This window comes from Empidonax traillii, unplaced genomic scaffold, assembly GCF_003031625.1.
Source record: "Empidonax traillii isolate 1590-97213 ecotype Southwest subspecies unplaced genomic scaffold, ASM303162v1 scaffold4:size3804566, whole genome shotgun sequence".
In the NCBI taxonomy this organism is placed as follows: Eukaryota; Metazoa; Chordata; class Aves; order Passeriformes; family Tyrannidae; genus Empidonax; species Empidonax traillii.
Genome location: NW_020955197.1, coordinates 3,296,950 through 3,309,824, shown reverse-complemented (window position 1 = coordinate 3,309,824; position 12,875 = coordinate 3,296,950). Strand labels below are relative to the sequence as shown.

Below are 12,875 nucleotides of genomic sequence, written 5' to 3'. Positions count from 1 at the left end.
CTGAGGGGAAGCCGTCTGAGGAGTGGCTGAGTCACTTGGTGTGTTCAGCCTGGAGAAGAGGAAACTGAGGTAGGCCCCATTGCAGCGTGAGGTGAAAAAGAGGAGAGGTCTCTTCTCTGTGGGGACCAGTGACAAGACCGGAGAGAATGGCCTGAAGTTGTGTCAGGGGAGGTGTAGATATTAGGCAGAGGTTCTTCATTCAGAGGTTGATTGGATGCTGGAATAAGCTCCCTAGGGCAGTGGTCACAGGACCAAGCTTGCCAGAGTTCAAGAAGCATTTGGCTGATACTCCCAGGCACATGGTGTGACTCTTGGATATGGTTCTGTGCAGGGCTAAAAGCTGGACTTGATGATCGTTATGGTCCTTTAAACTATTGTGTGATTCTCTCCAGCTGGGAGGCCTCCAGCATATACTGATGCCTGAATTTGCTCCTTCCCAGTTGCATGAGTTTGCACACAGCTTTCTTGAACTTTATGAGGTTTTAGTGTGTCCATTCCCAGCCTGTTGAGGTCCCTCTGGATGGCTCCATGACCCTCTGCCAGCCAGTTTGATGTCAGCTACAAATTTGCTGAGGGTACACTCCGGCCTATCATCCAGATTTTTAGTGAAGGTGTTAAACAGAATTGGACCTAGTATTGATTCCTGAGATAGACCGCTAATTCCTAGCTGCAAACTAGAGTTTATGCCACAGATCACCGTGTTTGGTGGCCTAGCTATTGAACCAGTTTTCAAGTCACCTCACTGACTCTTTATCCAGCCCACATATCAAGAGCTTGTCTACAGCTTGTTTTATAACAGGATCTTATGGGAGACAGTGTCAAAGGCTTTACTGAAGTCCAGGTGGACAGTATGCACTGCTCTCTCCTCATCTACCAGGCCAATTATTTCTTCATAAATGTTTATCAAGTTGGTCAAGCATGACTTCCCTTTACTGAAGCCATGCTGAGTACTCCTGATGATTTTTTTGGTCCATAATGTTCCTGGAAATTCCCCTATCACCTTCCCAGGGATTGAGGTGAGGTTGACAAAACTCTGATTCTCTGAGTCCTCCTCCTTGCTATTTTTGAAGATAGGAGTGAAATTTGCTTTTTCCAGCCTTTGGGATATTCTTCCAGTTGACCTGATTGATTAAAAATAATTAAGAGTGGCCTTGCAATGACATCTGCCAGCTCCCTTGGCACTTGTGGGCATCCCTGAGGGCCCAAGACATCCGTATGGCTTTTTTGCTTAACTTATCAGGTTTCCTCAGACCTGATCTCTTTTACCAAGGGTTCATCTTTGTTCTAGCCTTGTCTCCTGGTCTCTGGGGCCTGGGATTCCTGAAGGCTGATCTAGCTAGTAAATACTGAGTCAAAGACGACATTCAGTACCTCAGCCTTTTCCATGTCTGTGTAATCAGGTCCCCCATCTCATTGAGCAATGGGCTAACGTTTTCCCTAGTCTTCCATTTGTCACCTGTGTGCTTAATAGAAGCCTTTCTTGCCTTTGACATCCTTGGCCAAATTTAGTTCCATTTGGGCTTTAGCTTCCCTGACTGTCCATGCTCAGATACTGTTTCTGTGTCCCTCCCAGTTTACCCATCCTTATTTCCAGCCTCTGTATGCTTCATTTTGTGTTTGAGTTTGGCTAGGATCTTCATGTTAATCCATACAGGCCTCCTAGCATTTTTTTTTAAACTCTTTTGAGCTTGGCAGAGGTGATCCTTAAATATTAACTAGCCTTCTTGTGTCCCATTACCTAGGGCCTAATCCCATGGGACTCTTCCAAACAGAGGCCAGAGTCTCCTCTTCTGAAGGCCAGGGTTGTGAGCTTGCTTTTTACTCTCATCCCTGCCCTCAGGATCCGGAACTCCGCTACCTCATAGTCCCTGCAGCCCAGGCTGCCTTTGCCTTTCACATCCTCAGCAAGCCCCTCCATTTGTACTTTATCACTTGGAAGAAAAAGTTATTATCAATGCACTTCAGGAACCTGGATTACTTGCAAAAACTGGTGAAAGTGGTATCTACCCCAGACACTGGTTTGTCCTTTTAAAAACTGGGGCAATATTTCCATTACTCCAAGGTTTATGAGCAAGCTTTGTACCAGCCCTTCTTAAGCAGCTTCACTTGTTCCTGTTGCCATTATTTTGCTTATAATAACTGTACTGATTAACTACCTTTTTATTCTTATGATATTGGCATTTCCAAATAGTAAAAACTGTAAAAATACAGTAGTGTTCAATTCATATAATTTATTGAACAAAGAATAGAAATTAATGTCTGTACAGTTGACCTAATGTTATCTGTTCTCCCTAAGAATAGGTGACTGCACAATCAGTATAAAAATGAATTAATGACAAAAGAAACCATATTTTATACATTATGTGTGTGTTTGTATAAAATACGATTACAATGGGATGTAGATTTCATATATATGAAAGGAACTGTGTATTACTTGAATTTGACTTTATCATATCATTAGTATTCCCCTACATCTTGTTGAGGGTTTTTTTATGCTTCGTATTGATATATCAGAAGGTGTTGTAGGCTGCTGACTTTTCTACAGAATTAATCTTAACTTTGATCTCTTTTACCATACTGTGCAGGAGTTCTGAAGAGAGCTAGTGGGGAGCTTTTAATAGGAGAAACTAGAGCAAATGAAACCAGCGTGCTTCCTGAACAGTTACTTCAGGTAGAAGAGGTGAGTATGAAAAGAGTCTTACACTTTTTATGGGATTTTCTTTTGTGTGTGTCTCCAGTGTAGTCTGTCATCATGTTCATTATAAACACATATTGCCATAGTTTCATTACTTTGGCTGCTTTGATTTATTTTAGGTGCAAAGTCTCAGTTAAGATGGAATAAAATCTTCTGGCATTCATGAAGAAGTGGTTGCTATTTAATTTTTAATAACAGAATTAATTTAACATAAACTCAAAAAATTGCTAAAATATGATAACTCTCTTAGTATTATATATATTATCAAATACATCAGAATCTTTAAAAAACTATGAAATTCTTAGAATTTGATAATAATAATTCCTGTTATAGGGATAGGTACTCACACAATATGTAGTTTCTTTGATGCCAACAAACTACTGCGTAGTAAGCACGATGTTTTGTAGAATGTACGTACAAGATTAGGTTTTTGTCTGGCTCCAATTTACTACTAAACACATTTGTGTTGTTGATTTTATGGGACCTAAATGCTCTAACAAGTCTGATACTTTGTGATAGTGGAATTTAATTTTTTAATGGTTCAATTTTAATGGTGGAAAACTTTCTAAATGTGCTTTGAATCAGTTTGCAAGACTAATGTTCTTACAGATTACAAAGAAGAATATTTTGGGTAGATTGATCCCTGTAAGAGGCCGGATTCGTATCTCACTGGATTCTTGGATTGATGGGTCAAATAAAGCATGTTGTCTGTTGTGAAGGTGAGGGAAGGGCTAAGCCTAGGCCTGCAGCCAACACTGCTGTGCCCATGCAGAGCACATGGCAGGGAAGGCGATTTGGCTGAGCTGCCAATCACACCATGGCCCTGGAGCCTCTAAGTAGTGTGGCACCCCTCACTTTGGCTAGGGGGACAGTGAGTGGCAGTGAGCCAAAGGTCCCACCTAGAGGGAGTGGCCACAATAGCCAGAGTCTATAAACAGACACACACGTGGTCTCCATCTTGCCTTGGCCTCTGCCCTCCTGACCCATCAACATGTGACCTCCAGAGTGGTAAATATGTCCCTCTCCTCTCTTATTCTTTCTTCTGTTAATATCTCACCCTTTCCTCTTGAGGGCAACTTAAACAACTTTTTTCTGTGTTTCACTTAATTTGTGGGTATTTCGTTTAAGTTGTATGGAGCTTGCGTTTGCTGGCTGTAACACAGGCTCCCTTACTATAGCAATGCTTTCTAGTCTCAGTAATCTGTTGTAATGCTTTTGGGAAGTTGCATGTTATTTCTGAAAAACCCTTTTTGCCAAAACACCTATTTTCTCACCAAAAAAGGAAATCTCTTAGAGAAAAATGTGTAGTTTTTCTTTGGATGTAAACTCAAAGTATCAAAGAATAAAAGACTTTGCAAGGGTTTATGTGGGCTAAATCTCTTGAAGTCTAAAATTGAAGTGGACAGCTGGTAAAAGCGTGGAGCTTCTGGACCAGGGTGCAACAATTTCCACCCCTCCCCTTCTTCACCCAAAAAGGGGGAGTTCAAAACTGTGTGTCCATGGGGGCTGTTGCTGTGCTGACTAGAATTGAATGCTTGAAGTGGAAAAAGGGAAAGGAAGGAACACAACTTTTCCACTGAAGTAAGGTGGAAGGCTTTCACTTTGTAGCCCTTCACTGTCTTTTGGTTTAGTATTATATCTGCAGCTCATTGGGAATCCTTCTTTTCTCTCGTCCCATTATGCCCTCATGGTGGAGATCCAGTATTTACTGAACATCACCTTATGTAATTAAAATATGTCTCTTACAGTGGTGCAATTCCCAGTTGGCCACTTCTGTTAAAGTTTAAGTCTGATGTATGTCATAAGAGCAATGCAAACTCAGATCTGAGTCGAAAAGTGATGATGTCCTGCTGTGTCTGATTTTGGTAACTGTTACGCTTCAGGTGACTTCAGAAGTTTCTGTTTAAAGAAAGCAGGGAACTTATGTAAGCCATAATAAAAGTCAGCATTGGCTAAAAACTACAAATCTCTACTTAAATATTTTATGCTTTGCGAAATCCAGCTCTAGAGAAGAGAAATACAGTATGGCTGTGTTAAAACCAACTTCTCCAAAGAGTTTTCCATTAAGATTCACGGTTAGTAACTACCAGTTGCTATCTTGCAGTGAGAATTATTACAAGGTATACTTTGCTAGATTACTTGTTATATTATTGAAAATGGTTGTAAATTCTTTTGACTTTGTTAAATAGATTCTGTTAAAGGTTATAAATCAAGTAAAGATGAACCATGTTTTTTAAAAGCTGTGTTGTTTGAACAGGATTAATTTTTTCTTTGAAATTTGATGACAAATTTAATATTGTTATGCATGTTAATTTTTCTTAAGTGTAAATACTGCTTTTAACACAATTTCAAGGTCAGCAGACTATATTTTAAGTTCTTGGTGTCATCTGATTTAATTATGGATGTGAATTTAGTTTTCAGACAATAACACTCAATAATGACTTTGGATTGATTTAGTACTAATATGTATTTCAGCCTATTTTACTGAATTTTGGCTGGAGAAATGCATTTAAAGACCTGTCTTCTTCTGTGGCTCACTGTGTAACAATAGCAATCGAGGATTTTTCATCTAAAATTCTTCAACATGAGCAGAAAGAAGAGTTTTCAGCTTCAGGCTGTGCAATGAGTCTTGTAAACAACCAGCAAATGAGGGAGTCCTGCAGAGCAGTCCAACAGGAGGAGCAACCAAAACGAATTGCTAAGGCAGGTATCAAAAGATCTGAAGTTGGAGGGGAGACAGAATGCCAAGGCTGTTTGCCATCTACACTTTGAAGTACTTACAGTAGTATTAATATTCTATATCTGATATAAATGGAATTAAAAAGAAAGTGAGAGGCGTTACAATGTGAAGCTGAAGAGAGCTTTATACAATAGCCCGTAGTATGTACTTGAAAGAATTGACTTTTAAACTTCACTGGCATTATTTCTTTCAGCCAAAAAGTTCTAAAACTTTCTGATTTATTCTAACATTCATTCTAACATTCTGTTCTGTTACCAAGTGTTTCAATGGGAAAATGTGGAAAGCTTTGAAATATGGCTATAAAGGGATTTCTTGTATTCATATCATTAGACATGCCATTCGACTAATCATAACCTGTAATATGGCCAATTTAGAGTTCTTTGATTTGGCTGAAAGGTCACTTATTAATTAAATTGTTTTTCTCAGGGAATATATATTTAAAAAAATTTTTTTTAAGTAAGCTTTGCAACTATTCTAGCAAATTTGGAATGCTGTTAATGAATGTTTGTTTAAAATAAGATATAAGCTTGTGGGAGATAATTTTAGGTTGTCCAGTGTATGAATTTATTAAGAGATGACAAGTTTGTTTCCAAATTCAGTGTTAAGACGTTTGTATATTTTTCAAAATAAATTATTTTAGGAAGTCATCTTTCTTTACAAGGAATTAGCTTTGCTTTGAATGTACATTTAATGAAATGAAAACCAAAATGAAGGCATTACTAGCATAAAATGGTTTTAGTTCTTTCCCCCAATATACACTGTGCAGCTTTAGCAAGAAGGAATGAGAGAATAATTATTTTTCTGTAGATAGATGTTTCTCCCGTTTAATAGATTGAAATATTTGTAAAGCTGATTCAATATATTTATGTTTTGTGCCAATTTTATTATTCAAGAATCTGACTCTAATGTATATAAATTAAGTGGTGCTGTCAAAATACAAATAATTTGATGCCCTGTTTGTTTATTTTCTCAGTTTTGTTTTGACATCATGGAAGAACTGGACACATTGCTTCCATTGGCTCTGGCATGCAGAGATGATTCTCTTCTTGAAATTAGAGCAAACTTTGTAGAGGCCTGCAGCAAAGTGGCAACAGCTATACTGGCAAGACTGGAGGAGAAGACCAAAGACGTTCCCTCCAAGGCTCCCCTGCAAGACTTGTGTGCTGCCCTTTCCACAGCAATATATGTCTTTCAGCATTTTACAATGTATAGCAATTTAATGAGAGAAACAAGCAAAAAGTAGGTTCTTTATAATATTTAATTCAAAATATGTGACTTAGTTCCATTTTGGTGATACAGTATGGTGGTAGTTTTCCAAATTGCATTATATTTTGAGCACGTTCAGTGCATGTACACTGTACATTCATTTGTGGAATGACCTGAATCAAAATTATTGATAGTCTAAAGCCCCCTTTACAAAACAAATTAATTATGTTCAAGATATACATTCTATTTGCAGATCAATATTTATTATTTATTAAGCTTGAGAAAATAGGATTGTCCAGCAAACTGAATGTACTCTGCTGTCATTTAAATGAAGGACTAAGGCCCTAATTTCTTTTTCTCACCTTTGTAATAGCTGAATTTTCATAAAATCTAATTTAGCTCTTAGCAAATATTAAAGGATAACATACAAATACATTTCTGTGTGTTTTCCTTACTCCATCTGTATTCAGACATGTAAACAAATATATCCAATGTAGTTTTAGACTTTTTTTTTTCGTGCAGAATAAAAATTAGGGGAAATATGAAGTAGGAGTGTAAAGTCAAAGGCAGTGTTTAGCCTGGGGGGCCAGTATAATTTTATTTGCTGTGCTTTTGAGATATTTTGACTTAAGATACTAGGAATTTCTTCACTGATCCATATCTTTCTGACCATATGTAATTGAAAAGTAGAAACTGTAGCTTTTGGAAGGGATGCTGAATTAACACAATTTTCAAGGAGTGTATGATTTCTGAGTGGTTTTATGTGCTGTTGAGCTACTTTCCCTCTAATGTAGCATTACTCTCTTCTGCATGAAGTATATCTTTGTGAATGGGAAGTCTGAGCCAACATACTGCTTAGTAATTCTATTCAGGTGTATTGTCAGAGTTGCAGTACATACCTACCAAAAGGAATCTGTACTCTGTGCTTGTTTTCTTTATCGCACTCAGTACTGATGTAATAACTGCTGATGCAAGTATGCTGCAACACAGAATCTTAAAAAAAAGGAATGACAAATGTACTTTTGCTCAGAAAATAGGATTAAGTAATTTATTTCTTAGTGACTTAGGTAGATGAGAATTTATAGACAAGGAGACATATTTAAAGAACTTTTGAAACAAAGGGTTTCAAAAGTGAGTGCTAGGTTCAGACTTCAGAACCAAGAGGAAATGAATGATTGATATCTACTAATCAAGACTATTTGGAGTACTGGGGATTGTTACCTCCTACTGCACAGCCTTTCAATCACTGTCTCTCTCATCATTCTCTCTGAACAGCCCCCTGTTCCTAGTGCTTGTCCAACAGTACCAGGAATTCATCAGTGTTCTCCAGCTTCAAGTTACCAACTACTGCATCAGAGTTTGTGCTACAAGCATATTACAGGATGCTGAGAGCCACCACTGGGATGACTCCAAAGCTTTTTATGAGGTGTGAGGTTAAGTTTACTATGCCTCCCTTTTCAAAATGTGTTTTACTGATTGCCAACTCTCTGACTAATTAGAAGCATATGATCAGCATTCTTTTTAAATAACAGTTGTTGGAATTTACTTTTTTGAAATATCTATTATTGCAGGCAAATGTCTCTCTAGAAATGACATAGAAAAACATAATTATTTAAAAGTGAGGTATATTTTTAGCATGAAGTGTTTGTGTCATTTGCTTCACAAAATATTGTGTGATAAAACATGTATATAGAACTTAGAGATCTAGATCTCTAAGAACTTTACCCTTCTTATAGAAAATGTAACATTTGAAAATCTTTGCTAGTGACCCAGTAGCTTCACCATGGAGGAAACCTAATTGTGAGAATGAAGGTGAAAGAATATGGAGTAGCTAAACAGTTTTATCTGTTTTATCTGCTTTTTTTTTTTTTACTGAGCTGAGCTGATGTGTGTAGGAAGGGATGAGGAAAGCCATTGTCTCAGCTCTTAAGGTTTGCAGGACTTGAGGTGGGAAATACGTAATTTTACATCATCACTGTTCTTTTTATTGGGTCATGGAGATGGCCCAAGGTAGATCATGATCTGCTGGGAGTGCCTTTGTGAGCCACGATGCTGAGCAGATGTTACTTCCATTGGCCTCTTGTAGGCATCAAAAATGAAAGAGACTGGATTAAGACCTATTGCTTGTTACAGAGGCAACATCCTGTTGAAACTCTAGAAGTTAATGTAGCAGACATCTGCTGTAGCTGTGGGAACTTCTGTTTTCTAATAGTCAAAAAATAAAGAATTGTCTGTTCAGAGATAATATTGAGTGGCTTATATAATAAAGCACAGCTGGTTGTTTCCTGATATATAAGCTAAATAAAAGGTTACATCTGTTTGTATTATATGGAGCTTGCAAAAATAGCAGATGTTTATCAGTAGAATTGTCTAGAAATGACAGCAAATAGAAAAACAGGCCAGAAAAGGGGAATGCATCTCATTTAAATCTTCAGTGAAACTCTTGCTTCTGCAGTGGAGGTACAATGCTAAGAAAGCAGGGAAAGAGTATTAAATTAGAGTAGAGAAAGTGAAATAATTTGTGTTTATAGTTACATAGTTAAAAAGTAAAACTTCCCAACATTCAGTTACTTAAAAAAATAAATGTCCTGTATCAAAAAGTGAATTTAGAATTATATATTTGGTTGTCAAATCTGCATGGGTTTGGAAAATTTTTTAATTTGTTTTTGAAGTTAAAGATAGGACCAAAATAATTTTGCTTCCATCTGGCATTCAAACTAATTATTTTTTAACTGTTAAGTTTATTCTGTAACACTTGAAATGTTTTTTCAAAGATAGGGAAATCTCAGTAAAATGTAAGGTAGGGTTACAGACTTATTTCTGCATAGGTTCTGCTTAAATGTACCTTAAGAGTAACCACAATAATATATCTAAAAGTCAAGGCATCTAGAAATGTATTATTGAAATTATACAAACTTATGAAGCTGTGAGTTGTGTTATGAAGTAAATTTGTACTTTCTTATAATATTTCCATGTGTTGTGCAATAATATTGTAATTGTATTTCATATAAGAAAATAATGAAAATTATTTTAATATGTCCATTATTTTATTACATAAACTCTTGGTCAATGTAAGACAATCCTGTTTTGTAAGTATGGAAAGACCTGTCAAGTGCTTGGTTATTCAAAATACTAGTGAGTTTTTTTGTTTGTTTTCCTACTGAAATAAGGTGTTTATGCTTGTATGTAGAAAGAAAAGTAGTCATATGATTTTCTTTTGTAACTCAGGTGTACGTCATTTTTCTCTTTGGCATTAGTGAAACCTAAAAATTGGATGCCCTAATGATTTGGGTTTCTTCTTTTTTTTTTTTTTTTTTCTTAAATTAAATTTCAGAGATGCTTACACCACTCATAATCTTAATGACCAGAGTGGTGGTCATAAATTTGGTACTTTTATTGTTAAAGAACGCCTAATAAACTCTGAAAGTGTTTTGAAAATTGTGAGGTTTTTTTATATTTCTGATAATGCTAAAATATCAACAAATGCTAAAAATATTTCTCTGTTCCTTTGGAAGATGGGAAGTGGAGATTGCAGTCTCTATTCTCATACAGTTTCATCATAATGCTATTTTCTGACTAGGTATAAGTTGAAATATTTAAATGTAAGTTATGCTATCTACTTTTTAGAGATTTTGTGAATTAACTGCTGTTAAATTTTGACTCCTCTGTATTTATTTCTATATCTTAATGGAGTAGTTCTGTATAGACAATGAAATATTAATGGCAGTGCTGATTCCTTCCCAGAAAATGTTTGGTTTCAGTGAATAAACCTTATAAGATAAAAAAATAACTTACTAAAAAAATTCTGGACATCTCTTATTGTCAGTTTAATATTTCAGGTTTTCTTTTTTTCTGCTCTTATTGCATATCTATTATACATAACCAGAGTTTCATAATCATCGTTATGCATAGCACTTATGAATCTGGATAAATACATATGCTAAAGTAATTTAAATAATTATTTTCTTTGCAGACAAACTGTTACATTAAATTTGTCTGACTATTGTAGTGAGTATACTGTATATGTTTTAAAATTAAACTTACAACAGTATGGGTCTGCAGAATAGGTTAACTGAGGATATAAGAGGTCAAATGATGTGGTTTGGTCTTGTGGCAGACCTGTAATTTGGTGACTGAAATGCAGCATGTGTTGCCTTGCAAATGAAGATGTTTCACATCTTGTCAAGGACCATTTGTTGGTCATCATATTCCTGAAGATCTTCAGCTATTTCCCCTCAGATGGATTAAATTAGACTTACAGGAATTACACTGACATTTTTGAAGGTGTGTTTTTATTATTTAATGTGTGGTGATTTTGCTAGGGGGAAAGATGCTCATTCTCTGTCCAGATGTGGCATTACTTCTGCTGTGCTACTCATCATGATCTATGGACTATTCTACCTCCAAAGACAGCCCAGGAGATTCTTACAGATATACTAGAGCAATCTTTGGATATTCTGTCCTCCAGATATTTTCAGGTGTGTCCCAGTTACAAGAGAACACCTCAGATCAGGTAATGGTATATTGAATGGACAGTCTTAATGGATAAAATAAATAAATATTAGTTTTCTGTTATGCACTGCTTTGCTTCAGATTTCAATGTTAATGAACATAGCAGAGGGGATAGACCAAATTTGTGCATTTTGATATTCATTTTAATTCAATATATTCTGTAATATATGTATTCTAAATATATTGGTAATCATACCGTGAACTGGGCAAAATCAAAGACCTTTCAACTGTTGGTGAAATTGTTCCATAAACCGCTTGATTGGTTTGAAAACCTCGCAGTGAAAATGCATTGAAAAGTGGTGATGTAACCAAAAATGTGGGCAGAATTGGCAACATCAGTATTAGAAATCCAGCTGTTAATTCATCAAGAAGACTTCATGTGTTCCAGTAGTATTCATATTTTCATAGGGCTTTTCAAGTAAAAGAGTTACAAGGTCACATCAAAAGATTTGCCAGAATGACACCAGTGGTACAGAGAGAGGATAGAGGCTATTCCTTCTTCTGTCATTTTAGGAAAGAAGAAGCTGATGTTCTTCTGATTGGAATTCTTATCTTTTGCCAGAGAGGAGAGTCTTTTTGAGAAATACTAAACCAGGTGTCTCCAGGTGGAAACTTACTCTACCGTTGTCCTTTCCATCCAGTGTTTTACTGCATGAATTAGTGTACTTCTCATAACAGAATCACACAGAATCACAGAATGGATAAGGTTGGAAGGGACCACAGCGAGTCATTTGGTCTTGCCTCCCTGCTCAAGCAGGGTCCTCCTAGAGGACCGTGTGCACTGGATTGTGTCCAGGTGCTTCTTGAATATCTCTAGTGAGGGAGACTCCATGACTTCTCTGAGCAATCTGTTCCAGTGGGTGGTCACCCACACAGTAAGAAGTTCTTTCTCATATTCGGGTGGAACTTCCTGTGCATGAGTTTTTCCCTGTTGCCTCTTGTCCTGTTGCTTGGCACCACTGAGAAGAGTTTAAGAGTTTGTAATTTCTAGTGGGTGAGAGAAGATATATTTTGTGTGTGAGCTGAGTTACATGCTGTCATCTGATGTTTTATTATGAAAAGGAGTATTGTCATGAAAGGTAACATCAGACTGGTGACCTGTCACTAATCGGATTCCACAGAGCTCCATCTTGGGCCCTGTACTCTTCAACATCTTTATAAATTACTTGGAGGGGACACCAAGTAAGTTTGCAGATGACACAAAACTTGGCAGAGCTGTTGACTCCCTCCAAGGTGAGGAGGCCCTGCAGAGAGACCTCAACAAATGAGAGGACCAGGTAATCACCAACCATAGGAAGTTCAACAAGGGAAAGTGGCAGACTCTGCACCTGGGATAGGGCAACCCTGGATGGACATACAGACTGGGGGATGAGCTACTGAAAAGCAGTGCCAAGGAAAGGGTCCTGGGGGTCCTGGTCAATGGCCAGTTGAATATGAGTCAGCAGTGCCCTGGCGGCCAGGTGGGCCAACTGTGTCCTGGGGGGCATCAGGCACAGCATCACCAGCCCGTCGAGGGAGGTGATTGTCCTGCTCTGCTCTGCACTGGTGTGACCTCACCTTGAATATTGTGGCAGTTTTGGGCACTACAATATAAGAAAGATGTTAAGCCTTTAGAGAGTGTCCAAAGGAGAACAACGAAGATGGTGAAGGGCCCTGAGGGGAAGCCGTCTGAGGAGTGGCTGAGTCACTTGGTGTGTTCAGCCTGGAGAAGAGGAAACTGAG

The 12,875-nt window shown here is 37.3% G+C and overlaps 1 protein-coding gene across 6 annotated transcripts in view; it reads left to right on the top strand.

The window, feature by feature from the left end:
• The window catches only part of KIAA0825 (KIAA0825 ortholog), a 238,079-nt gene that overhangs the window by 81,886 nt on the left and 143,318 nt on the right, over positions 1-12,875 (top strand). For all 6 annotated transcript variants that reach the window (XM_027878183.1, XM_027878158.1, XM_027878149.1 and 3 more), the window contains 5 exons: positions 2,586-2,680; positions 5,171-5,398; positions 6,409-6,674; positions 7,917-8,067; positions 10,964-11,154. In XM_027878183.1, coding sequence (XP_027733984.1) covers positions 2,586-2,680; positions 5,171-5,398; positions 6,409-6,674; positions 7,917-8,067; positions 10,964-11,154 — 931 coding nt within the window. The remainder of the gene's footprint in view (positions 1-2,585; positions 2,681-5,170; positions 5,399-6,408; positions 6,675-7,916; positions 8,068-10,963; positions 11,155-12,875) is intronic.